Below are 27180 nucleotides of genomic sequence, written 5' to 3' on the forward strand. Positions count from 1 at the left end.
TCGTGTTCAGGAATTTTTTTAACCTTTTACTCCTTAATGATGCATAGTAGTCACATATTAGTCAAAAGATTGTTGGTATAACAGATTCAAATTCTACGGGCGGCACAGTTAGCGCTGTTGCCTCAAAGAAAGAAGCTTTGAGGCAACAGCACGATTTGAATCAGTGCAGTCTTTATGTCCTCTCTGGTCCTGTGTTTCCTCGGGTACTCCATCCTCCTCCGAGACATGCATGCTAGATTAATTGATAATTATAAGTATGACACAAATATGAGGTAGGCGCTTTAATTGCAATTATAATATTGTGTTTTCTGTATGAACAAAATTGACAAAAGGGCGACATAAATGCAAGGCTGTTATCGTACATATAACTCCAGAAAATTCAGTCAGGATATTGTCTCCATTGCTGTTTATCAAATTTAGCATAGCAGTGTATCAGCAACGGTCTACTGCTTTCTTTCACACTACTAGAAATATTTAAGTAGAAGTTAATGATTAGAGTAGAATTAGCTAAATTACCAGCTCTGTTTCCACAGAGGCACAATGGGACATCATGCAGTCTTTGTACTAGAAAAGTAGAAATGTATAGAACACTGATGGCCAGTGGGACTAAGTTGGATAATTTCTTTGTCACATGCAGTACAACTCTGGGCAATACAGTTAGGTCTATAACTTTTGGGGCAGTTACACCACTTTTTGCTATGTGCCTCTGTACACCACCACAGAGTTTGTGGTCCTCTCTCCATTCAGTTTTGTATTTAATAATTAAAAAGCATGTTCTACTGGGTTGAAATGAGGTAACTGCCTTGGCCATTGAAGAATAGGGTTAGGATCCCATCTCTTTGTCTTGAGAAACTCTTTTGCAATATGCTTTGGTTCATTATCCACTACACACTATAATAACACTGCCAACACTAGTAGCCCAGTTCCACTGGCAGCTATACATGCCCAATGCCATAACATTGTCTCCACCATGTTTGACAGATGATGTCTCTTTCCTTCTAGATGCCTTTTTTCTTCCCATTATTTCAGTACCAGCTAATCTTGGTCATCATCTGTCCAAAGTCTAATCTTTCCTTCCTGTTCTTCGGTGTAACCTGTGTTTTGGACCTTGTTGCATCTTTAACATTCATAAAGGGATTTCATGATTACAGACCTTGACAATGATACTCCCGCCTCATTGAGTGTTCTTGACTGGGCTTTCTCTATCCAGTCTTCTGTGGTCTTTGGGGACGTTTGGTTTTGCTGAACTGGCCAATTCCTCCATGTTTTATAAGAATGTAACAGATTCTTGACTTGGACACCCCTAAAGTTTTTGCAATCTTTCTGATAGTTTTATTTTGGTCTTTTTTTTTTTTTTCAATCTAATGATTCTAAGGCTTCCTTAACTTGCAACAGTATCTCATGGGACTTCATACTATGCAATAAAAAAAATACCAAATGCAAGTTTGACACAAGTCCAGATCTTTAAGCTGCTTAATTTGTCATGGGACAATGAGGGAACAGCTCCCAATTGTCCAATGATTCTGTGCCTATGAAAATGGGGCACAGATATAAAACATCTGTAATTACATTTGTCAAACCCCTCCCTTGAATTAAAGCTGCAAGTCTATACTTCAATCTAATTATGATCATTTAAAGTCAAAGTTCAATGAGGTGGTTTACAGAGGCAAAATTACAAAACTTTTGTTGCTAGCCAAAAACCTATGGACCTAACTGATTCTCTGAGACAATGGCTTTAGTTTCATTTTTGCGCCACTAGTTTGCAGCCATTTGTTTCTAAGCAAACCCAGATAGTACATGGTTTTTCATCTCCTTTCACCAACAGGGAGATATCGACTTGGAATTTGAATCTACATAACTCTAATCTCTGTATTATTGTAGAGTCTTTGCTTACAGTATAAAGCACCTGGAGACTGCTATACTATAGCAATCACTATTGCTATACTATATAAATAAAATCAAATTAAACTGAATAACTACTCATTAGTTTGTATAACTTGCCAAGATTAATGCTCATTCCCATTAAATATATTCTGTTCATGTTAGTTTAACACCCTGTGAATTCCTGATCTTCAACATTTGTTTTTCATCTTGCATCCTAGAGGAGATAGCTCTATTTCTCTCTCTCTCTCTCTCTCACTCCCATGTGAGTGATAGTAAAATTACTAGAATGTAAAAATGTTTGGCAATAAGCTTTCACTTGCCACTAATTTTTCTTCTTTTTTTTAATAGGACAAAAGAATGCAAGAAATGCTTCAATAAATGCTCAAAGAGGATAAGCAGCAAATGAAGTGGTTAACTGTCTTTTTATAATGATTATTCTTGTCCCCTATTTTTAGTCACCTCAATTTTGGCTAAATAAGTACAAGTGAAACACAGTGTAGTAATCTGGAGTACCTTCAGTGTCTTTAGTTTTATTTTTGAAAATAAAACAGATGGGGAAAACCCCAATTATATTCTTTTGGAGTGGCACTTGGTTTAGGGTATTGGCTGTCTCAGTGTCAGATGGGTAGACTCCTGCACTTGACCTGCGTTTCTCCATCCTCATGGTGTTCAGCAGGAGTGACACAGTACTTCACTTCACATCCACTTCACCTGCCTGGTAATGGAACCCTGCCTGGATCCAAGATGGCACCAGCGTGACCACCACTGACTTCCGATATGCCCGTCTTTCAGTCAAGTGTTTGATACACTGGTAAAGTTCTCTTTCAGGGTTTTATCCTAGATCTGTTCTGTATCCTGGCAAGCAAATCTATGTTGACTGTTATGCACCCAACACACATTTTTACAAATTACAACTTAGCTGCAACAGTGACAAAAAAGCATTGCTGACAGTGGTAATGATTATTTTTTTGCCCTTGACCTTCTTTCAAAAATAACGCCTGTAAGCTTTAAATATAGGTGTGCAACCAGGAAACTGCAGACATCCTACAAAGGTCAGACCAAACAGAAAAAGAGATCTAAGGTGAGAAACTTACCGGATTCACAAAACAAAGTAGTATTTTATTCTGAAAAGTCTGATTCTTTAAATCTCACAGAAATTATTTATTTCTTGTCAAGTACAACACGTTCAAGTTTATTTATTGTTGTGATGTACATGCTGTTCTATTTAACTCAAAGTCATGGTGTCAAACTTCTTTAGTTCATAGACCACATACAGCCAAATTTACATCTTAAGACCAGTAAAATCATTTCATACACACTCAAAAAAATTTCTAAGAATAAAGAAGTACATTCTGAAATTGTTCATCAGAGCTGTAGCCAAGATTTTTAAAAAGCTGAAACCATAAACCTAAGAAAGACATTCCCCACCCAAATCCCTTAAAAATGTGCCAGACAACAGAAGGCATTATTTTTTATTAATTTTTTTTTCATGTAATGAGTGATCCATTTATAGAACAGATGAAAAACAGCCTGAGATGCAGGAGGAAAAATTTTAAATTCCAAAACTATATCTCAATGTTATGATTCACAGATTTTGTTAAAAAACATATAAAACCATGTAACTTTCCTAATACTTTCACTCCAGGCTAGAATAATGCCAAAAAATGATTTTACTCTAGTTCTGTCACTGTATTGTTGTATTTATTGGCAGTTTTGGTCCTCGGGGCTGTATGTTTGACATCCCTGCCCTTAACTACTTTGGCATTGAATATAATAGTTAAATTAAGATTTTGTTATGATGATTAACACTTGCTGGATGTCACATACTTAATATTTTTAGAGTTTATTCGGCCTCTGAGAAGAATTCATGGTGAATTGCGGAAGCGTGTTTACTCTGCAGCTTCGAAGTGTTCATGCGAATAACAAATAAGTACCCATATGTCCAATACAAAATCTTGTTTTGAGTATTGACACCAGTGTCATCAGTTTAAGGCCTAAAAAGATAAACATAAGCACATCGATATTCTCCGAAATGCTGGTGTTTGGTTATTTCACACAACTAACATTTTCTATGTACTGTTTAAACTGAAGAAAAGAAATGCACAGAAGTTCAGAAGTAACCTGTTATTAGTATACATGATCACAGTGGCTTTTGAAGTCATGCCATATTTTTTTCTATTGAAAGAATAAAGTGCATTTGCAACTTTTAATGTTTTAATATCGGTGTTAACTGCTAGTAACTGTACTGGCCGACCATGGTACTGGTATTACATAATATTAAATCTAAAGCAAATGTTATGCTTTAGCTGTAAAACTGCACGATTAAAACTTTCCATGACATTCAGGTTTGGGATCTGGACTTCCCTCTTAATTTAAAATGGTTTGAGAAAGCGGGCTTCAGTGGGGGTTTTTGTTGGATTTATTTATTTATTTATTTTTGCCCGCTGACCTGGGCTTTACTTCCAGGTCAGTGCGTTCTGCAGGTCTCAACAAAGTATCCCTTTACAGTAGAGGGAAGAGCTGGCGCTTCAGCAAGTCCCCCTGGAGGCTCTTCAAAACACCGTTACCATGGACACAAACTTGACCGGGAGAAGAGTGAGTGGTGTGTTTGTGTGTCTCACACTGTATGCGATTGCGAAAAAAACGAGAAGGAGAGGGGGTGAAGACGTGCGGGAGAGGGCGGGGGTGTGCAGGTGCAGTTTGCATGTGTTTCAGTGTAAATACAAAATAGTGATAAGTTGTCATGAAGTTTGGTGGCTAGTTTCGTCTTAAAAACTCAAAAGTCCAAACTTAAACAAAGCGAGATGAGCGCATGACAATGTTGTCATTGACTTCGCCCGCGCTTACCGCCTGCAGCCGTGCGTGATTGACTGCCAGCAATCTGATCCAGTGAAAGACATTGACAACCAATAGGAAACGGAGTGCGGCTTGTTTCCATGGGAGGCCCCGGGAGGCGATGCCAAGCCGCTAGAAAGCAACACAGTGAGCGGGGAGAGGCGCAGGCAGCAGCCGGGACTGTGGAGATCCTGCAGCCGCTCTGTAGCTCTCTGCAAATGAAAGCGGCGTGAAGTTGGTAGGTAAGTACATGCAGTTTTACACACTTCCTCTCATTTCTAAGTTTATTACAGAGCGAAAAACATTTTGGTGCGCCCTCTAGCTCAGCGCGCTGCTCGTTTACGCACCAACTTAACTGTACCGCATGATCGCCGGAGGTGCCGTCGGTCATTCCGGGCTCAGAATAATACCAGAGGGTTCATACACTGAATAAAACAGAGATTTAAACCCGAAGTTCTTCTCCTCCTTATTCCTGCTTTCTATTTATCTGCCTGTTTGAAGGGTGGCCGGACAGGAGACTGGAGACTTTGCAGATTGCTCGCCCGTTAAAGCCACAACAGTGCAGAATGGATGGATTTCACGATCAGCAAGTGCCTTACTATAACTCCAGAGTGAGTGATCACTGCCTCAAAAGAAGAAAAGTTGAAATGAAATCAGTTTCACTCATCCTTCTCTTCTTCCAGCTCCCACCCCATTAAGGAAAATACTTCATCTTGATTTTTTTCTGCCTTTTGTACTGTGGATGGCTGTTCTCTCTAACGCATTCTATTTGTTCTGATCTCACCTCTGTCTTTCTCTCTGCTGCTGCCAACACTCATTTCTCCCTCAGGGACCATTTAAGTTTCATCTAATCATCAAAGATAAACAGCCAAACAAGGTGCCCATTACTTTACCCTGTGTTATTGGTTATGCACCATGTAACAACTTGTTAATTATGCCTGATAAGTGAAGCACAGACCCCTTTGCATGGGTCAAGCTTTAGAAGTGTGTGAGGCATTAATCAGAGGCTCATTGAGGCTCTTTCATTTGCTATTTCAGTTGCACATGTGATGCAGCCAACAACAGAATTACTGCTCCAGCAAGAAGAAAAAAATTGATGAGTGTGTGTGTTTTTTTTTCTTTCCCAAAAGCTGCAAGAAAAGACAACGAGCTGCGAGAGGCCAGCAAATGACAGAAAGAGAAAACTCATTAAGTCCGACCTGGCTCTGGACACTGAAGGTAGGACAGAGGGAGAAGTTAATTTCACGGCTTCTAAACATTTAGCAAAATTCAATTGGTTTGTGGCCACCTGTGCTGCTAACTACAGAATCTCAATTACAGCACAGCGGCCTGTGATGATTCTCACAAGCCTCTTTTCAGTGGTCAGAAACACAAATTGACTTGTTATTAGCTGCACACATGCCCAGTGAGCTCCAATGGCATATCAGCCAGTAATAGTGAATGCACTTGTTTCTGATACTTCTCTTGAGCTTTGACTGTTTTTCAACTGCCTTCAAACCTTGATCCCTGCCTCGGTTTCCCTTTCAGAGCTCTTCCAGGACCTCAGTCAGCTGCAGGAGACTTGGCTAGCAGAAGGTGAGTGTTTTAAATCTTGAGCAAAAAAAGGAGGAGAGATGGGTAAAAATGAATAGGTTGTGAGTGTTGGGGGGGGGGGGTGCTGCCTGGAGTTACATGCCTAGCGTCGCAGTCCAATTAAAAGCCTGTGTGGAAGAGGCACCTTGTGTGTCATGCATACATTAGAGACTGTGAGCGAGGGGTCTTGAGGGAGACCGAGGAGGCTCTACCCAGAGAGTGTCATCACAAATTACCAGGAGAAGGCTCTCCGACGCTCACTGTCTCTTCTGCTTTTGGCAGGAGCTAACGCGCTGCACGCCAGCCGCCACTACCTCCACCTCCACCAGAGCTCTGCTGTAGCCTACCAGCTCTCTTACTCTCACTCACTCTGTCATCTCCTCTCTCTCCCCTTTCTCTCTCTCTCTCTCTCTCTCCCTCTCTCTCTTTGCTTCCTCTCAGCACACCTCTCTATCTTGTACAGCTGTACCTTCACCTTGTCTTCTTCAATTTCATTTCTTGGTGGCAAAAAAAAGAGAGAATGGATCTATGAGTAATTATTTTTCTCCGCAAACTTCCAAAACAGCAGTCAGCTCTCAAAGCGACAACTGATTTTTTTTTTTTTTATACTACAATTTTCTTGCTTTTTAATTTTTTTTTCTCTAATGGCAAGACTTGCTCATTGTGGTCTAACTGAGACGTGATGCTTCAGGATTTAAGTGCGAGCGTCCTCTTTCCTCCGTGTCTGCAGCACCGAAGTTTTGGTCAGTGGTGAATATTGTTCACTTTTGCTGTGTTTCTTTGTGCATGCATGTTGGACTTTTTTGTCGACATCTCAGAAAGATGTAACGTACCTTAATATTGCATGTAATCTCAAAGTTTATATCCAAGTAAAAAAATAATTTTACAGTAAGAAGTATAATTTGAGATATATGTGACTTCATCTGTTTGCTTTGCTTGCAAACAGATGGTGTAAAGTTGTACAGTGTGAGAGAACACAACTGTTTTATAAAGTTGAATTTTGAAGTAGTTTTTGCAAATATATATAAACCTGAAAATTAAAACAAATTCTAGTGTTTTCTCTGAAACATGTCCAAAGCACAGGGTTAAAATGAAGTTTGTAAGTCACTTGATTACAATTGTCTCTATTGTTGTGCTAGACTATTATTATACTAGACTAATTCTAGACTTTGCTTTACTATAGCTCGTTGGCTAATGTATAAAGTGTTATATGTGTTAGAAATTTACTGATTTATGTGCATTTTTCATATAGTTTTAAATTAAGGTTTAATAATGAAATATTAAAATTGAAAATTTCGTAGAATTGTATAAAACTGGAGTTTTGGAGTTATTATATTGTAATGCTAAAATGTTCTGCTTCATAATTTGGTTCATTTGAATACATTAACACCAAAAAGCATTTAGTCTAATGAGACGCTGATGTTAGTTTTACTATACTGTCTTGTCTCATTTAAGTCAATCAAGTCATATGCAATTTGTAAATTTATAATTTTTGTTCTGTTACCCGTTTGCAGCAATAAAAGGCTGCCTTCTTTTTTTCTAACAGTTCACACGTGGTAAAGCAATAATTCTAGTTGTCGTAGAATAACGTGTGCAATATAATTAAATAAACTTTAATACTTTTTTTTAACCATAGGATAGAGTCGTAATACATTTACTGGAAGAGTGTCGAGATGAATTTTTTCGCTTGCTCCCTTTACGCAGCCAAAGAAGACTCAATCATTTATGCGCTCCATCTATTCTTTAACACATGTGAAAACGCTCGCAGTGCAATCCAAAGCTTTTAAAAAATGAGAAGTATTCTTTAAAACAGATATTGGAAGAGTTGAGCCGACTCGGAGCGGCAGCGAGGTGAGATGAGGCGTCGCGGCTCGCACCGCAGGGTGTGTAAAAGAATAAGACACGATTTTAATATTTCAGTATCCAAAGTGGGAAAAGAGACAGCGGCTGATAAGAGGTATTACTGTTAAAGATTACAGTTCTGCCTGTCATGGATCAATGTGATGATGTGCGCCTCAAGATTGTAGATTTAATGAATGACTTCCTGTCCATTAAGATGAAAAGGAATACCTTCCCATTTCTGAGATTTATTAGTTCAGGTAATTGGAACGAGAGGAGAAATTATGAGCGACAGACTGAATTTCCGACTCCCGAGACCCAAGATGTTGAAGGTTGATCGTGACATGTGAATCTGTGACCTCCCCCCCAAAACTACATCTACCCTCTTTCTTCCATACAGTATTTTAAACTCGCTTTAGTTCCTTTTTTGTCAAAACAAAACAACAACAAAAAATGTATTGTACTTCTCAGATTTTTTGCTTTAAGATTGTTTTTCTTTTTTTCCTTTGTTCACGCACTGATGTCTCTGCAAAATTTTTGTGCTGATAGCGTCATTTGTCTTGGAAATCGTCACAGGCAGAATGATAAATTTGTTTAAAACTCAGCCCTGCTTACTGCTGTTGCAGGTTTAGACAACCATTCAAATAGTCTCAGGCCTCGTGTTTACAACCTTCCTCTTCTTTACCCTCGCTCCTGTTTTCCTTCTGTCCCTCTCCCTCCTTTTTTTGGTTTTGTGAATGGCGGCAGATTTCCAACTCTGCCGTTCTCCCCAGGAGTTTGTTGCAGAGATCAGCTGGCTCATTCACAGACTGAGGCCAGTGACTCATCCATCCTGTACTTCCTTTTGGTCACAGAGAGACTGCCACCTTCTTTGTGTTTAATTTATTTATTAATTTTTATTGTTTCTCCTCTGTGTCCTCTGAAGTTTCGAGAGATGTTGTGGTGCTTCAGCTGATTAAGAACTTGGTTTTTTATTAGGAAAATTTTGATTTGTTGTGGCGTGTTTTATAAGGTTTGAGTAAGTGTTTTCCTAACTCTGTATCTGTTACATATTATTACATTTTCTTCAATTTATTACAAAAGCATACAAGTAGCCCTGTATAAAATCTCCTGTTATGTCTTAATTGATTTCCACCAACTTAATTCCAAAAGGCCAAAATAGAGAGCTGGTAGCGCCTACTACACAAACATATGGAGTGAAGTTGCTTGTGCATATTTATTTTCTGGCGTCTGCACCCGCTTGACATTTTTAGAAAATATCTCCTCTTCATCTGTTAATTGTTTACCCTCCTCAATTCACACTTCTGGGAAGAGAAAAAAAACCCACGCTTGACCACATCAAGAGTGACAAAAATGGAATATCAGTCATTTAAAAAAAAAACCACGATCTCCAGACATGTCAAGGCATGCTGCACATACTGTGATAATGAGGATCCACCTCATTTTGTTTATAAATAGATGTGCTAATGACACATTTAAATCTCTTTTTGCCTATCACCAGAGAGACTGAAACTTAAGGGACATGAAGAACTGTCACTGAGTGTAAATATGTGTTATATAAATATGTACATGCCTAATTGGAGCCCGAGTGGAGCAGGGCTTCATTATTTTAGCATTAGCCTGAGTGCAGGGGTGTTTGAAGCGCAGGTGAAGCTTTGGAGGGTTTGGAACAGACCTAACTCGGTAGGTACAGGTGGATTCACCAGTAGGGAAGAAGCCAATTAGATACTGTTAACAATGGGTGTTTGGCTGCTGGCAAGGAGCGAGAGCCGAGACTGCAGAGCAGTCAATGGACAAGTCGACCTCAGGAAGTAAAAGTAGACGGTCAAAATATTATCTGTCAGGTACGAGTTTGTTGGAAAATGTGACTCAACCGCTTTAGTAAATATCAGGGAATGTGTTAGTCACAGCAGTTCAAGGTTATTTAGTCTTTTGATTGCATCAGAGTTGTCGTCTTGGGGACTTTTTGTCCTTTTTCAAGCCGTGAAAGTCAGATTTTATTTTCAGAAAGAAAAAAAAATTAAATTAAGCTCTTTTTCTACAACAAATCAAAAGTGTTTTGCTGTTTTCTTTTCTCTCTCTCTTTTTTTAAGGGAATGATATAGATATAAAATCAAAAAGAAGTGCATAGAAAATGGAAATTTGAACAACTGGGCTATAGTTGGATAACAAATGCGTAAAATGACTGAAAGTTTAAGAATGGATTAAAAAAAAATCTATATTAAGATGTGGGTTTTTTTAAAATTCATTAATTGATTTTAATTTGCATGATTATTTCTGTGACTCTGAAGATTTACAGCATATTGAAATCTTCTGCACATTTAAAATGATAAACACATTAAAAACACTTTTTTAGGCTTCTTTTCTTTTTTTTTTAACTGACAACAGAAGCAGGCAGTGCTGGGATAGGCCAAACTAACATCCCAGAGGACTGTTTGCCAGAGGACAAAGCTGTGATCAGTGCTGCGGTGTCCATCAACATCAGAAACAATCAATCCCTTTCTTCTTCTCTGCTCGTGTCTTTAGCTCAAGTTCCCGACAATGATGAGCAGTTCGTTCCAGATTTCCAGACTGAAAACTGTGAGTAAGAAACCATGTCGCTTTTCTTTGTGTCTCTTTGTCTGTGCATGTGTTATGTTTATGTGTGTGTGTGAACATCTGTGGCGTTTTTTTTTTTGTTTGTTTTTTTTTTCACTCATCTTCACTGGTGTGTTTGTACTGGGGTAAAAAGCAAGTGACTGTGTGTGTTTTTCCATGTCTCTCAGTGCCCTCACCTTTGCTTGCACAAGTGCTCTCAGGAGAGCTGCAGCAATCTTGCAGGTCTACAGGTGCATGGTTTGGGTTGGGGGGGTTATCTGTGTGTGCGTGTGTGTGTGTGTCTCTGTTTTCCCTTGTTGTTCTTGGGCCCGCTACTGAGATATTATTGCACTGTGACTTATTTGCATAAGAAAACATCAAAATATTGTGGCTAACTTTTTTTTAGGTTGTTGAAGTGGTATTTTTAACTCCAGGTAGTCCAAACTGCTGTCAGTTGATGTCTGTTTTGAATTTTCTTTTTTAATAAAATCTTAAAAATATGCTCCTCCTTGACCTTTCCCCAAACTCCTTTTTTGTGCAAACCATTGAGTGTGGTTATATTTTCTAAATCAGGCGGTGTAATATTAGGTACTCCTGCATTTATCCTTCTTTACTTGGAGGTTGGCTGGCCTTCTTTTACACTCCCTATCCTTCACTGGAGATTTTAAAGCATGAAAGCAAGTATGATCTGTTTTTTTGTGCTTTTCCCCCCCCTTGCTCTACATATTTTATCCAACAAAAGGACAAATTCTGTTTCTAAGAATACTTCCTAAAAGTTTTAAAACATTTTCCAATGTCTGACAAGAGTTCATTTTTCACTCACAGTGATGAGGATAAGCTAGTTGGTCGTACTTCACCTGGCTGTATACGGTGGTTGCACACGGTGACTGGTTACTTGGCACGGCCCATTTCTGGAGGAAGTAGTGCCAAGGTGGGGACAGAAATTGAGTGAGTGGAACTCAGTGGGACCCAGATAGAGCACATGTCTTTCATTTGAGCCAAAATGCACATTAAACTGTGAGAAAAAACACAAAACCTCCCGGTGTCCTCAACACCCTTTAACCTGCAAATGAAAGTTGAACAAAAGGCAGAAGTTAGAGTTTTGAACAAGAACAAAGTGAGAAGGTCACATCTGACATTTAGTTTGGCAACTTTAATTGCATTTCAAGATTTAGTGGTCACAGATAACAGTTTGGTAAAATGAAGCTGTAAGAGATTTGGCATCAAGCGAGATCACAGGCCTTTTAACTCCATGTGACTCAGATCACAGCCTGAGATTATCGAGAAGGTTCCCGTTGGTGGGCTAGATTAGAAACCCGAGAGGGGTTTTTCTTTTTTCTCACTTTATTTTGCCACGAGTACTCCTGCTCTCTTGAAATGACAAACCTGAGGGGATTTGCCTGGCTACAGGCACTTGACTTTAGATGTCCTAATCTGATTTGGCTTTTAATTTAACTTATGATTTAAGTTGCTCCAAAAGTGAATAAATGCGCCTTAAATCTAAACACATAAAACTGCATTAAAATAGTTATAATAGTCTAAAAAAATCCATTAAATGTCTGCACTTTATTTGATTCGTTTCATTAATTTTACTTTTTATAATTGTTCAGAACACTACAACACTAAAGACAACTGCTGTGTTAAAGGCAAAACATTTAAACTATGGGTGTGACTTAGCCTTGCCTAAAACCCAACATGGACTAGTGTGGTGTACAGTAGATAACCAGAGGTCACCAAGACTGTCCTGATGTCCTTCAGAGGTAGCCAGGGTGGGTGGCCATAGTGGCAGGAGACTGCTGACCATCTGAATTGTCCTGTTGGCAAACCTGCAGCAGGCTGGAGAGGCACTAACAGATGGCAGGAGGGTGAGGGCACCGTGGTTGGGCGCATGAGCAGGCATCCCAGCCGGCAGCTCTCCCATATGGGTTTTCACCAAGCCGAGAGATGGAGAGGCAAACGGTGAGACCGGGAAAAAGAAAGGTGAAGGTGAGGAGAGATAAAGCTGGAAGTTAACCCTAAAGAAAAGGCAGTGAGAGGATAGGGGCCGTTATGAAAATGGCAATATTAAATACTTTTAATGTCACCAAATCTAGCGAGAAATCCAAAGCTAACAGAGCTCTGATTCCACACAAATCAGTTACAGCAGCTTTTTCTTCTGTGAGCTCCATTGTTGCTCCAAAAACACTGAAGTGACTCACACTGTTGCACTGGGTAACATCTCCCTTTGTTACGATCAACGTGGGCACTCTCTGTTTTGTGTAAATCCCACATACTACCTCCAGGCTCCAAAAATACTCAGTACTGCCTATGTATGTCTTGTATATGTGTGTTAATCTGCATTTGAAAATAGTTGAGTCTGAAAAAGTGTTTGAGCCAAATTTGTTAAAAGTTACAGTGCTTAGCACTTTAAATAATTTTCATCCTATCCTCAATAGCGTGGTGAAAATAGAAAAACAATACATTATTTACTCAGATTTAAAAAAAACTAAAAATTTAATTTTACAACATTAAAATAATTCACAACAGATATTAATATGACAGTTGTGAATTATTAATGAACTTATCAAATTTGATTTAAATCAAACGTAAAACAAGCCAACAGTTAGCACAGTTAGCATTAGCCAAGATGTCCTATTGTTTATTTTGCTATCGATGTAAGCTAACTGCTACAATTAACAAGAAACATCTTATTTTATTGAGATGAATGTTTTCAAAGAAAATAAATGTTATCCCTAAATTTTTGTTCCTGTACTGCTGAAATAAAATTGGCAACAATAGTGAAATAGCTGTGATTTTATATTCCTACCGGAGTAATAATAAAAAATCTGAAAAGAAAAAGAAAGACATCTCTTTTGAAGGCTTAAATATCGCAGCATAAAAGCTGGTGTATTCTGTATTTTCATGGCCAGACTCATCTTTCCTCATGAGAAGCTGTTGCAGCTTCTCTCAATGTCAACTTTGCACTCTGCGTCTATGCGACACAGAACCAGCATGTGAGCGGCCTCGAAGCGAAAGTGTCCTCAGGCTGAAGGAGGAGAAGGAGAAATTTCTTTGTCTCAAACTCCAACACAGATGCTTACCATTAGCATAACTTAGCAGGGAATGGAGGAGTAGAGGAGGTGTAAAATGAGGCCACACGTTACCAGCAGATCTGAGCCTCCATCATTTAACAGCAAAGGCGAGCACCTACAGTAGGTGAAAATGGAATGGAAGGTTTTTCGCTGTTGCCAAAAGACCTGTATTTTTTTATGAATGGACTAGAGAAATATCTGCCAAACGTAGGCTCCCGTTCTGCCAAAACGCACAATTTGTACCTTCAAAGTCGACAACAGTCAGAGCCAACAGTTATCTGATAGTGTACTGAAAGGACTGGCAAACAAACGGCTGCTAATATAAAAATATTCGAATTAAGTGTTGGAAAATGCAAAAAAGGGTTTTTTTTATTTGCATGTGCCACAATGTTTAAAGGAAAGATTTCTGTTTAATCTGTACTGCAAAGGCTAAAGCAAATTGCCCAATGTTTAAGTCAGTGGTACAACGAAGAAAAGAACATTTGCATTCAAAATAGACCCAGTAATTGTTCTAACTGCCTCTTCTTTAAAACTGCCTACCATCTTAGTTAATCAATATGTAGATAATGAGAGCAATCAAGCAGTGATGGGCATGACATTCTGGACTAAAAAGGAAGTCTCTGTTTTAGTCAGAGGCAATGCCCTCGCTATTGATTTGTGTACCTTGGCACCCCGCTGACAAAATCTATTGTGACATTTCCATTTCTAATTTAATGCCCTGTGCTGCAGCACACGTGAAGCCATTGTTTAGAGCTGATGTGGCGCTTACATTTAACGGCAGCATTTTTATAGACGTTGTTTTAATGTCATTCAGTGTTAAATAAAGAAAGGAATTATGGTTCAGCTTCAGGTGAGCTGTAAACAAGAAGCCGATGGAGTCGACTCTTAAACTAAACAAATTCATGTGTGTTTAATGTAAACTGTAATTAGCCTGACACTGATTGTGATCTTGACAGCCAAAGCTGAGGTATTGTTTTGAGTCCATAATCTCTTAACAAGGCTTTGCGATGCCAGCGTCAACAAAGGTCTCCCCTCAGGAAATGTCTCTTTGACCTCCGATCGATGACCCAGAAAAGGTCAGGCCCCCAGCGAGGGCTGCAAACAACCCCCGAGCTTTGTCATGCCGGGCCCGTGTGGCCCATCACCCAGGGGGCTCGACTGTGCGTCAGATGGGGTGTTGGCAGATCGACCCCTGCTCGTACAGCAGCTGTCTGTCAGCCGTGAGAAAACTCCTCAAAACATCCTTCTCTCTCAACTCCTTGTAGCCTCAGAGACCTTCTTGTATTTAAACGAAAAACAGTCCTTAGCCACATATTTAAGTTTCTCTAGTACTCACATATCTAAATGTTTGCACTTGAGTTGGACCAAGAGTTGATGGACTTTCTCCATTCATAATTCCTGGTTATAAAAGGAGAGGGCCATCTCTCAGTCTAAAACATCAATCAAAAGTGATCGTCTTTAACCGCGGCTGGCCCTCTGTTGTGTTTGATAGAGCGCTGTGGGATGGCTTCGCTGTTGCTCTGTGAGCCGTCGTGGTGAGACGGCGATTGGCGAGGCAACCTGAGCCTGACTTCATTCTGACTGACTGGGTTTTTCTTCAGAAGCGCAGTCAATTGGATTAGCGTTGATCATGACTCTAGATGATGGGATGTTAATCAGGACTGATCAGGCACTTAACAGCCTCTCAGATGCACCGGGCTCACTGTGGGGCCATAGGTAGAGATCGCAGGCCCCCCTTCAGATCAATGAGACTTGTTGTTGTCGTCTGGAACTTATTGACAGCCAGCTGAAAGCAGATAAAGCATTTATCGGAGCTCACCGCACACCCTGTTTTATGATTGTCATATTTCACTACCAGAGTCCCCGTCAGGAAAGGCTGAATAAATGGGATTTGAAGTGAGTTGTTTGTGTAAGTGATGGCCTCAGATGTCATATCCTTTGGCAGATGGATGCTTAGAAAAGCAAGTGTTTTTAATATATCCATCACGAGTTCTCTTAATTAGTGATGGCTTGGCACATTCATGCCTGCTTGTATCTGCACTGTAACATGACCTTTTCCATTGTGGGTAAAGCTGCTGTGTGCAGTTCTGAAATTTAATTGTATTTTAAGTTTTGAAATTGAATCTTCTGTACTTAAATAAAACAAGCAGTATTTTTTTTCCAGACTGTGATCATCTCATTTAATTTTTGTGAATGATCTGTCAGATGTAAATAAAGACAGTGGTTTTAGTTTTTATTCATTTATTTTTTTCCGTCCTGTGATTGTACGAATTCTGTCTCAGGTGCTTACAAGCAAATCCAGAAGCAGTCTGCTGCTAAATGAACAAAAAAAATAGTCACAACCTTAAAAAAATGTTACAGTTTGACAGAGTGTAAATGTTAATTGTTCTTCCTCCTTCCCATCGTAGTGGCGTTCCACGGACTGCAGCTGAAGATCAAGAGGGAGCTGCACAGCCCGTGTTCAGAGCTGAGCTCCAACTGTAGCCAGGAGCGGCCCTTCAAACTCCAGTATGGAGAGAAGTGCCCGTACATCATCAGGTGGGCTCCCCCCCACCGACACTTAAAACATCTTTTACAAATTATTAAAATGCTTTTGTACATTATACCTTTTTCAGATTTGTAAAAAAAACACAGAAAATAACATTTGGTTCCACATTCCTCACTTTAACAGAGGAATAAATGCAGGTGTGAAGGTTTATTGTAGGACAGCGATGACTAAATACTCACTTTAGCTTATCGTCAGTTTACTCTTGGTGAAGAATCTTTATGCTTTCTATACATTTGACATTTTTTGGCTTTTTAATTCTGCATTGTAATTTTTATTTAACTGGAAATGACTTGCTAATCATTCCAAACTGCAAATCAAAGGACATCGAGATATGTACAGCTTTGGGTGGTGACTCTGAAGACATTAACGAGATATTTCCAATTAGAGGTATTTATTTGAGATTATGGCAGTCATGTTAGTTTTAATTGTCTGTTATAACTGAACTGAATCAGAGGGTTTCTGGAACCGCTGATTATGGAGTGGTTTAAAATGCCATTGATTCTAACTGCAGTCTGACATAAATGCCCTGAGGTAGTTTGTGATGCATTTCTTCACTTTGTGACATCTGCTCAGAGTCTTCACATCCAAATCTTGCACAAGGCTTCATAATTTATACAGTAAATCAAATCGGTTTAGAAAACAGTGAAAGGATAGTTGAGTGGGTAGGGCATTTGTTCCAAACTACCCTAAATACAGACATCTTAAGAAGAAGCTATCAGTTAAATAATCCTTAATTAAAAAGTGTTTAAATCGTGCAACGTACACTGGCAGTAACACAGGCATCTTTGACTGTTGCCTTCAACCCTTGCCATTACCCCAGTGCCTATGAGCAGAAGCAGCCCACAGGAATGAAGCCCTCCAGCCCAGTGACACCCCCCTGTAGCACCCCTGTGTCCCCACTTCATCATGGCTCACCCACGGCGGCCCCGACGCCCAAACCAGACAGGACCTACACCCACATACCGCCCTCGCAGCCTCTCCCTGATAACGCCTACACTATGGACCACAGGTACTGCAGCCTGCAGCCTCTTACATTTACATCACATTTACATCTGGTGATCTTAGCTGGCAGTTGTACCAAGGATAGATTACAATAAGGTCACAGCAGCAGATGCACATTTGAGTTTCTGTTTTTGATTGAGTGAATCCTCAGTGGGCGGGGCCTGCAAACGACAACTTTCCCAACCATCGAATGCCATGTGGTCATCACTTGACTTTAGTGCTTTGAAATAGAGCTTATTCAATAAATCAATAGCAGAATGGAAAAAACAAAACAACAAACAAACCTACTAAGTTAATTATTTCAAGGAAAAGATTTTTTTTAGGTGTGAATTTTCCAGTTTAGGAGTAAAAATGTCAGATTTCTCTTATAATGTAATATAATGGATTTAAATGACACTTTCCTTGTGATTCTCAAATTATTAAAGGAGAATAGAGCTAGCTAACATTAACATCCCTCTGCACAGTAACACAGTTGGCGGATGTGCACTTTATAAAGAAAATACTTTGTACATGAAACCTTTCAAAACAAGTTTTGTGGATTTTTAGAGTAATCAGGACACAAGAGGCATTTTACTTCTGAGTTACTCCCATGAGCACCACAAGCCAAGTGCCATAGGATAAATATGTATATTTGATTTTGGTTTGAGATTCTTTAATTCAATTTTCAAACAAATATTCCAAACCTTTCCTTTATTTTTTGCTTTTTTTGGTCACCTGTAGTCATAAACATAGGGGAAACAAAAAGGCAAGCACTTGAAAACATCGTTAATGATTTCAGAATTTTCACTGATACTCTATTATTGATTCATTGATTAGTAAATTAGTAAAACAAGATGTACATGTTCTTGATTTATCTCCTTTTTGTCTCATCAAGTCTTTCACAATCAGGAGTCAGTGTCATGAATCCACTGAATTTGTCGTCTGTCTCAGATTTCGACGTCAGCTCTCAGAGCCTTGCCACTCGTTTCCCTCCCCGCCGACAATGGCTCGGGACGGCCGGCCCATCTACCACAGGCAGATGTCGGAGCCCAACATCCCTTTCCCTCCTCAAGGCTTCAAACAGGAGTACCCCGACCCCCTCTTCGAACACCCGGCCATGATGGGGGCCCCTATTCCCCACACATACCCAGCCGGCATGATGATCAAGCAGGAGCCGAGGGACTTCACCTATGACTCAGGTGAGCGATTTGAAAAGGTTTCTGTTGTTTGTGCTCCTTCAAACTCCTCTGGTAAGTGAAAGAGCAGAGAAGTGATAGCTGCCAGAGCATTATCATTTCAGGAATGAGAGAAGACATGGCGGGAGGGGGCGGTGTTTATTGAGTTTGCCCATTATTAGGGCAGGGGATCTGGTTGGGCCGGGTGTCTGTGCTGTTCGCCATTTCCTGTGGTGCTCTAATAGAAAAAAAGGAGGGGGCTGTGCCTGGTCACAATCCAGAATCTGCCCTCCCACGCTTGTCCGCTCCCTTCGGTTAGAGAGTAAAGGGACCTAATCATCAGCCAGCGGCTCTGTGGAGCCTCTGTGGAGCCTGAGGCTACCTCAGGACATGAATGAACATTCGCCGGACTGCCGGGTTCATTCAGAAGGCGACAGAGTGGACCCAGGAGAGGCAGGGCTGGAGGAGAGTGTGTGTGACCAGTCAGGGGGAAAAAGCAACCTCTTTCCCGGGCGAGAAGTTTAGAAGAAAACATTTGGTGCCTCATTCACATCTCTTTAAGTTACACCTGGTTTTCCTAACAGCAGCTCTGCAGTTTTTGTCATTGAGGAGTCAGGCAGCTGTGATTTTTGGTGTTTTCTCGCTTTTCCAGTGGCAACGTTACTTTGCAATAGATGTGTTTACCAAGTTTCACAACTATGTGGCTTCTAAATGCCAATTAGCACAACTGAAAAATTTATCAAAAAGAGAAAAAAAAGATAGAAAAGAAAAGAAAAACAAGATTCGGTCCAAAAATAACCCTGTTCTTTAACAGTTTCTTGGGTTTCTTCTGGCCTATTTGCAGCAATGTTATTTGCATCAACCATTATTCTCTTGTTTTATTCGGGTTTTTTTGTTCGCAAATTTGGCCAAATACAGGCAAAAATTACAGAGCCCAAAATGACACTGGCAGCTTGATTTTCTCTTTAGTAATAACAGTCAATTCTTACATTTCACCAGGTGAAGCAAGGTGTTTTTTCATAGATAAATGAAATGGCTTTAACAATTAGAAGAATTTTTATTGATACAAGTAAACTATCTACAAAGAATTGCGTGCAATCATAAAGCAAAAGTGGTGAAATATATTCGATTAACTGTTAAAATACCAAAAGGTCTTCCTTGTGTTGTGTCCACTACTTGGACCAAGATGTCCAAGATGGAGCATCAGAGTGAATTTATTAGCAGCCGCAGTGGGGCATGTTGACTGGAGCTGGACTGTTGAAAAGGATGGGAGGGGATCTGGTAATTTCATTAGCAGCAATTTCCTCTACAAGTCCATTACTTTGATGAAGCTCAGAGAAATGTTTATGGGTCTAAATGAAGGGCTTCAGTCTGTTTATTGAACATTCACTTTGCAGCCCATTTGGCTGTTTTTTTGATCGCAGCATCTCATCTGTGATGTGGGAGGTTTGGACATATACAGTAAATGGAAGAGTCGATTGGACAATGTAGTAAAGCCAACCGGTAAATGAAGGAAGAGAATTATGTAGTGGGGCATTTCTATCTTAGCCATTTAAACCTACGATTTAAAAAACTGCTTATGTCTATATAAAATTACATTTTTGGTTTAAGAATTATTCAAACCACAAGTCTTTATTTGATCTCTTGTTATAGCCATGATATTGATAAACCACAAGTGAGAACTTTTAAAGGTGCAGTTCACTCAAAAATCTATTTTAGTTGGTTGGTAGATCTTATAAGGAAAAGGGGCGCTTTGAAAACAACAAGGTGGGTGCGATTTAGGAAAAGGCAGATATTTCTAGTGCTGATATCTTTAAACCTGGAAAATTTGCATTAAAGCGATCTAAACTTGGAAAAAAATAGAACCAGAGGAAGTGTGTTGGGGGGTGAATTGTTCCTTTTTACCTAAAAATTGACCCAAGAAAAGTGACCGTCTGCATTTTGCACAGTTTATTTTAACATCAGCTGAAATGTTGCTCAAACATCAGAACTCAATGTTAAATATGTATAAAGTATAGAATCAGCGAGTATTTATTATCACTGAAGAACTGAGCTGATCTGTCTCCTCAGGCCAGTGTGGGTGTGGTCTGATGGACGGCGAAAAGCATCATAAACAACATCAAAAAGTGTTTGTTCACGTTTTGAATGTATTGTTAGTATATCTTGACTGTTTTACAAAAGCATGTGTCAAGTCATTTTTTCAAACTAGTGAGGAACATGAAGAAAAATGGAAAAACATGTAAAACAAAGCAAACAGCTTTGGCAGAAAACTATACTCACACTGGATGCAGTCAGTCATAATAAGAAGCTGATTGAGAAGATACACGTCAACCGTTTTAGCTAAACGTGCTGCAGCTGCACAGCGAAAACGTCAAAGAAACTAACACCTGCAGGTCCGTTTAGTTTTGATCTCAGAACGTGTGTAAAATAATCATCATGAGCCCTCGTATTATGAAAAAACTTACATCGTGTCAGCTCGTGTTTTCACACGAGCGCTGTGTTTTATTCAGTTGTAAATCTTCCTCTGAGTGGAGATGCTTGGGGCGCGTATCGGCGGTGTGATATAGTGAGCTCGCCCGTGGCTGGAAGCCATCGCAGCGCTGATGCTGGAGGGCATTTTCTTTAATCAGAGCCAGTGGTGCATTGAGTGAACAGGCTTTGACTGCTCTCAGATAACTGAGATAGTGTTCTTAATGCTGCCTTCGGGCCCTTTAACACCCACTCTCATTCTGTACTGGGTTTCAGCAGAAGTGCCTAGCTGCCATTCTGTCTACTTACGGCAAGACGGCTATCTGGCTCACACTAACAGGACTGAAGGTACCAACGATGATACGTGTGGATGTTGTGGTGGTGCACGTATGGGTTTTTGCTTCGTGTGATATCAAACTATCTTTTTTTTCCCGATCTTGTTTTCCAGGTTGTATGTTTGACAAAGTGGCGAGGCACTTCTACGACGATACCTGCGTGGTGCCTGAAAAGGTGGAAGGTGAGTCCTGCAGTGACTCTTAAAATGAAAAGTATGCCACGTACCAACGATTCTGCCCATCATACAATAACCATTTTGCCCCGTGTTCTGTAGGCGACATCAAACAGGAGTCGGGCTTGTACCGTGAGGGCCCGTCGTACCAGCGCAGAGGCTCGCTGCAGCTCTGGCAGTTCCTGGTGGCTTTACTGGATGACCCGTCCAACTCCCACTTCATTGCCTGGACCGGCCGTGGCATGGAGTTTAAACTCATTGAGCCAGAAGAGGTAAGAGACACAAAGGCACTGTCACAAAAAATCTTATTTTTCTATATTGTAATCCTGAATTTTACTCCTTTAAAAAATCAGTTTTTATTTTTCATGGATTTTATACTTAAGCTTTTTGGACAGTCTTAGGTAAATGTTGCATTGTATTTCACTACATATATTGTTCAATAAAATCTTTAAAAGAGGTTTACCTGCTTTCAGCTACTCAGAAGTAAATATTTGCTGCTTTGGACCGTTTTATGTAATTACAACTTAAATATATTTGGGTCGTAGACTTTTGGTTAAAAAAAATGAAGTGATTAAGCAGTGAAAGAAGGTAAGAAGGTAAGGTAAATCACTGCAAAACCAGATGAGGTCAGAGGTCAACGTGTGAATGAGTAATATTTTCTGCTCTCAAAATGCGGTAGACTTCTTTAAAAAATTGTTCTTACCGATCAGAAGACAAAGAGAGGAATCATTCTAACTGACAGGGAGCAAAAACTTCTTACATTTAAAAAAATATATATTATTGCTTTTCTTTAACACACAGGTTAGGGTAAGGGTTTGGAGTTAGGATTGGGATCATCACAGATGATGACTTGGACCTCAGAGGGTTATATATTCTACAGTCCACACTAAAGCCAACCAAGTGACCCTGATGGCCTGCTCCTGCTAAATATTTCACAGGACATATTCCTAAAAATATAACCCATGTTGGCGGTTGGGCCTTTTGAAATGGAAACAGAGGCAGGGTTTGTGTATGGCCACATCACACACAGTGGGGCTCAGTCACTGCTGGAGGATGAAGGAGGATGCAGGGTGCAGGCAGGGGGTGAAAGTGTAGAATGGAGGAGATAGATGAGTACCGGGCAGTGGTCCACGCAGCCCGATGGTGTCTAGAAGCACGAGCCAGCTGCACCTAACAGGGGGCCCCATTCATGCCATCAGGTGACCAAACGCATTTGCTTTGAGGCGCCGCAGACAAACATTAGGTAGCGGTTTCTGCATTTGCAGCATGTCAGCAGTTGCGGGGACAAGAAAAAATGTGAAAAAGAAAAAGCAGAAAAAACACAGTTGCATTGATCGGGGAAGGTATCATAGGAGATAAACTGTGAGAAACAAACAAAAAAAGCAGAGTTTAAAAAAAGCGAGCAGCTAAAGAGAATGCCGTGGGGCTGTGGGTTTGGACCGTGAGGCCGGGTGGCGGGTGGTCTGGTAGACAGGTGCTGTAACATCTGCTGCCTCCTCCGCTGGGTGTGTGACAAGCTCCTAATGAACACATCCCTGGTCAGGTCTGCACAAGCTGGACGCACTCTAATTACTGTTATTAGGAAAATATGGATCGCTAAGTTTGTTTAACATTTTAGCTGCTGCAGCGTTCCTGTCTGGAAATCAGGGCAACCGTGCTCGTTTGTGTTAGATAAGTTTGCTTTCTGATAATGCTCTGTTTACTGACTGTCTTTATTGTCTTCATGTTCGTGTGTGTGATAAAGGTGGCACGTCGGTGGGGGATACAGAAGAACCGGCCAGCGATGAATTACGACAAACTCAGCAGATCATTGCGCTACTACTACGAGAAGGGAATCATGCAGAAGGTAAAAAAATAAATAAAAAAATTGTATCAACCAATTATAATTCATCTGTTACACTGAAAGGGATCCAAAACTGTTTACCTTTTTTCTAAGAGATTTTTTTGATGTAAACATAGTATGAAAACAACTCATTTGGCTGCTATACCTGGCCTGTGTTAAAGGCGCTCCCATTCCCCCAGGTGCCTTATATAAGGAAAAGAGTGTCTCAAAAATGGTGAAACAGCTAAAAAAAGTTCATTTACACTTTATAGCTAAGAAATTGTAAAGCTTTTTTCTGTATTGTGTGCAAAAATCAGTTTTTGCTAGGCTTGCGGCTCATGTCCGCTTTACTCTTAAAGTGAAAACATAGATATGTATGTTAATTTATCAAGTTATTCTTTGAATTAATCTTCATTATAGTGCATGTAGTATTTATGTAGTATATGTAGTAATGCCAAAAACAGATGTTTATAAACAGCAAACAAATGAGTAATAAATACATATATTTCTTCTTCTTTGCAAGCTACATATTCATTATATAAGGGAAAGTAATCAGTTACATCATCACCATTAAACATCAATGTTTGATGAACACTGATTTACAAATCTGAATTCCAGCTATGTCAAAGTTTCCCTGCACTAAAACAATTGTTCAGCAAAATATTTACAAAAACAATAGATGTGCAAATAATGACCATTCTTTTTGAGATCAGCTACCACGCATATATAATTTGTAAGGATTTGAGTGTTATACAAATAATTTCCATAAGCTGTATAGATGTTGATTAACTTGGTACTGGACTAAGTTTCTTTCAGATCAATTAGTGCGTTTAGTGAGAGTTAGGATCTACACTGCATATGCTGTGATCATTGTCATAAGATTATTTATGTAAAAATACTTCAAATCAAGAGTAATGATTTTTTTTTAACAGAACACTGGTTAAACACACTTTTCTGTCAAGTTTTTTGTTTCCTGAGGTATTAGTTTGACAGTTAGAAGCATCTCCAGAAAGCATTCATTAATAAGCAGGTCAGAAGAGGTTGAGCACTTTTAGGTGGAATTATACTCTGCTGGTTGGCGATCAAGAACTGCTGGCCAAGTTTAAATAAAACAAGGAAGAAACAGCAAAGAAAACATAAAACTGCTCCTGAGATCACTTTTACCTCTGAGAAGCGATGAACAGTTTATAGCTCCTTTATTTTCTACCAAATCCACGTGTGACATAGGACATTTAAAAAAGCAATCACTGTCTCAGAGATAATTTTAGAAAACTTAGTAAAATCACTCTATATAATTTATTCTGGTGTTTTAAAATAACTGTTTTAATGGATAAGCTGTTTTCGCTTAGGTTGGGGATAGTTCATTTGTTTGAAGTGGGTTTGTATAAAACACTGATCCATAAAAAAACAAACAAAAAAAACAATACATGGTGGTTAGGATGCCCCAAAGCAACAAAGGGTACCAGCACAGAAGCTAAAGCCACGTGCTGCTGTGCTCTAGATCAGAAGCACGAAGCATTTTAGTCACCTAAAAGTAGTTTTTGTGCACTTTTTAAAATATTTCACTGTTTTACGATTGGAGAATTATCAAGTCATTGTATCCACATCAAAGCCAGCAGATACTATTTACGAGTTACTGGACTATTGTTGCCTCGTTTGGTTGGCTGGTATTTGTTAATGTGTGATGCTAGTGTTTTAATGGCTTAATTTAGATCAGATTCGATGTGTGAAAACGCAAAAGTCACACGGCGTTAGAACGGCCATTTTTTATTTTTATTGTGAGTGGGGGCGGGGCTCCATGAGTCAGAGAGTATAATGAGAGAGCAGAGATGCAAATACTGCAAATTGTAATGAAGCTTTTTGTAAACAAACATCAAATGATATGGATACAAATGCTATTAACTAATCCTGTATCTTGTTTGAAAAAACTTAAAGCTCAATGCACCTCTTGAGCTTTAAGCGTGGAAGCCAAAGCAGAATTGTTGATTACATTTGGAGATCAGCTTTAAAAGTTTAAAAAATGTTTTTTTTATTAATTTTTTTTAAAGATATTTAATCTTTTTTTCCATCTGGTGGATTAAAGTGAAAGATTACACTCAGTCACTGTAGAATATGCTGTGGAAAAATGGTTTAAAAACAAGACCTCTCCATCTTTCTCCAGGTGGCCGGCGAGAGATATGTCTACAAGTTCGTGTGTGACCCCGAGGCCTTGTTCTCCATGGCTTTTCCTGACAATCAGCGGCCGGTGCTGAAAACTGACATGGAGCGGCAGATCAACGAGGAGGACACGGTGCCGCTGTCGCACTTTGATGAAAACATGGCATACGTACAGGAGGGACCCTACTGCCAGCCGCACCCCTACAGCGAGGGCTACGTTTATTAACGTCAGCCCCACAAAACCCACACCTCCACCCTACCCTCCTCCCACCTGCCTCCATCCGTACACATGAGACTGTCGTGTCCTCTAACTCGCAGCCGCTCGGGGAATTAGACTGAACACACACATGCAGCGGCGCTTCCCTTCCCCTCTGTCTCAAACACGTACACGTCCTTTTGCTCTTGTCTTTCTGACCGCACAGCAAGATGGAGAGTGCACTTTATGGACCGGAATGGCGCGATGTTAGCCTGCCGGGGGCTAGCTATGTGATTGGCTTTTTACTCATTTATGTTTGTACATTAATGTGGGAATCATTCCGTTTGTTTGTTTGTTTGTTTTTTTGAAGTCTTTATGATTTTGAGCATGTGCCTCCCTAACGAGACTGGACTAATTTACGGTCACTTTGATCTCCTGCTAAAGAAACCGTCTCATCTACACTCACAAAAGATGGCCATTTGTTTGACTGTCTTTCTTTTTGTCTTCATCCTGTACTGGAAACGTGTTAACGATACTTTTATGGTGAAGTGACATGATTATAGACTTGAAAAAGTAATGTGATTATAAAAGAGACATTTAGCTATCAGTGAGAACTGCCTCGCCACCGGTCTGAACACCGCACCTCTGTCCGTCAACGCCCGTCGTCCAATCAGACTGTAGATTTCATCATGTAGGTGTTGTAATGACATAAACTCCACTGGATCCTCAGCAGCTCAACAACCTTGTGGGTTAGTAAAGATGAGACTTTCACTTACAAGGACGCACTCCGGGAAAAAAAATGTCTGGATGACAAAAAAAAAATACTTTCTCTGCATCACACGTGAATGGCCTGTGTTTAGGATCGAAGACAAAGCTACAGGCTGCTGTAAAATAAGTCATTCACTGTAAACAGCAGTTTCCTTTCTGTTCTGTAATGCGTCAGAGCAGGAGTCACTCATTCGTCCTTCAGGTGTTCAGTTTTTCAATGGATAACAGGTGAAAAGTGTATGTACAGTCAAAGTGGTTACAGCAACCAGTCAGTTCATATTCAGGATAATGTTTGCATCCCCAGCTAAAAAACAAAAAAACATCTGATTTCATTGGCACAGACAATAAAAAGGAAAAAAAGATATAAAATCGAATTTCTCCCTTGAATTGTTTTCAGTTTTGTTCCAGGTGAACGAGAGGTGTATATTTTGCTTAAAAACTGTTGCTTTGCCATTAATAGGTTGCTTTTTGGTTTAATAAAAAAAAAAACAACGTAAAAGAAATATTTAGAGTTTTATAATGTGATGAATAAAAATCATGGTATATTAAATTGTTCCATTGTATAATCAGGTAAATGCACATTTTGTTGCTGCTTCAAATTGTAAGTGTATTTTCTAGTCTCGAGAAAATGACAACGGGGGAAAAAAGGAAAAAAAACAAAACAAAACAGTGCAGCAGCTATGGCCTGCTATTCTGGATTTCTCTTTATTTTTTGTCTCTTTTTTTCGTCAATTTCAGCATTAAAAAAATTACTCTGAATTTTGTTCTCAAGATTCAC

At 39.7% G+C, this 27180-nt stretch overlaps 1 protein-coding gene across 4 annotated transcripts; it reads left to right on the forward strand.

Annotated features, from left to right (window-relative positions):
* Nucleotides 1–5247: 5247 nt before the first annotated feature.
* etv1 (ETS variant transcription factor 1) lies at nucleotides 5248–26790 on the forward strand. 4 transcript variants are annotated; one of them, XM_063486527.2, is made up of 12 exons: nucleotides 5248–5330; nucleotides 5850–5937; nucleotides 6247–6294; nucleotides 10657–10710; nucleotides 16187–16316; nucleotides 17147–17335; nucleotides 18259–18506; nucleotides 21228–21299; nucleotides 21400–21468; nucleotides 21562–21731; nucleotides 23204–23305; nucleotides 25443–26790. In XM_063486527.2, exons 1-12 carry the CDS (start codon nucleotides 5286–5288, stop codon nucleotides 25662–25664), a joined length of 1437 nt encoding a protein of 478 aa, XP_063342597.1. In that variant the 5' UTR covers nucleotides 5248–5285; the 3' UTR covers nucleotides 25665–26790. The 4 variants fall into 4 exon arrangements, with proteins under 4 accessions (XP_063342597.1, XP_063342598.1, XP_063342599.1 ...); XM_063486528.2 differs by having other exon boundaries at nucleotides 21231–21299; XM_063486529.1 differs by lacking the exons at nucleotides 5248–5330; nucleotides 5850–5937; nucleotides 6247–6294 and adding an exon at nucleotides 6938–7034.
* Nucleotides 26791–27180: the final 390 nt, after the last annotated feature.

The sequence above is a fragment of the Pelmatolapia mariae genome, linkage group LG10_11 (assembly GCF_036321145.2).
Source record: "Pelmatolapia mariae isolate MD_Pm_ZW linkage group LG10_11, Pm_UMD_F_2, whole genome shotgun sequence".
In the NCBI taxonomy this organism is placed as follows: Eukaryota; Metazoa; Chordata; class Actinopteri; order Cichliformes; family Cichlidae; genus Pelmatolapia; species Pelmatolapia mariae.

Excerpts from the sequence above, each read along its gene's own strand:
- etv1 (XM_063486527.2), top strand. The coding sequence starts at position 5,286 with ATGGATGGATTTCACGATCAGCAAGTGCCTTACTATAACTCCAGA. Across the intron at positions 5,938-6,246 it reads CCTGGCTCTGGACACTGAAG|AGCTCTTCCAGGACCTCAGT; the intron begins GTAGGACAGAGG and ends TTTCCCTTTCAG. Across the intron at positions 6,295-10,656 it reads GGAGACTTGGCTAGCAGAAG|CTCAAGTTCCCGACAATGAT; the intron begins GTGAGTGTTTTA and ends TCGTGTCTTTAG.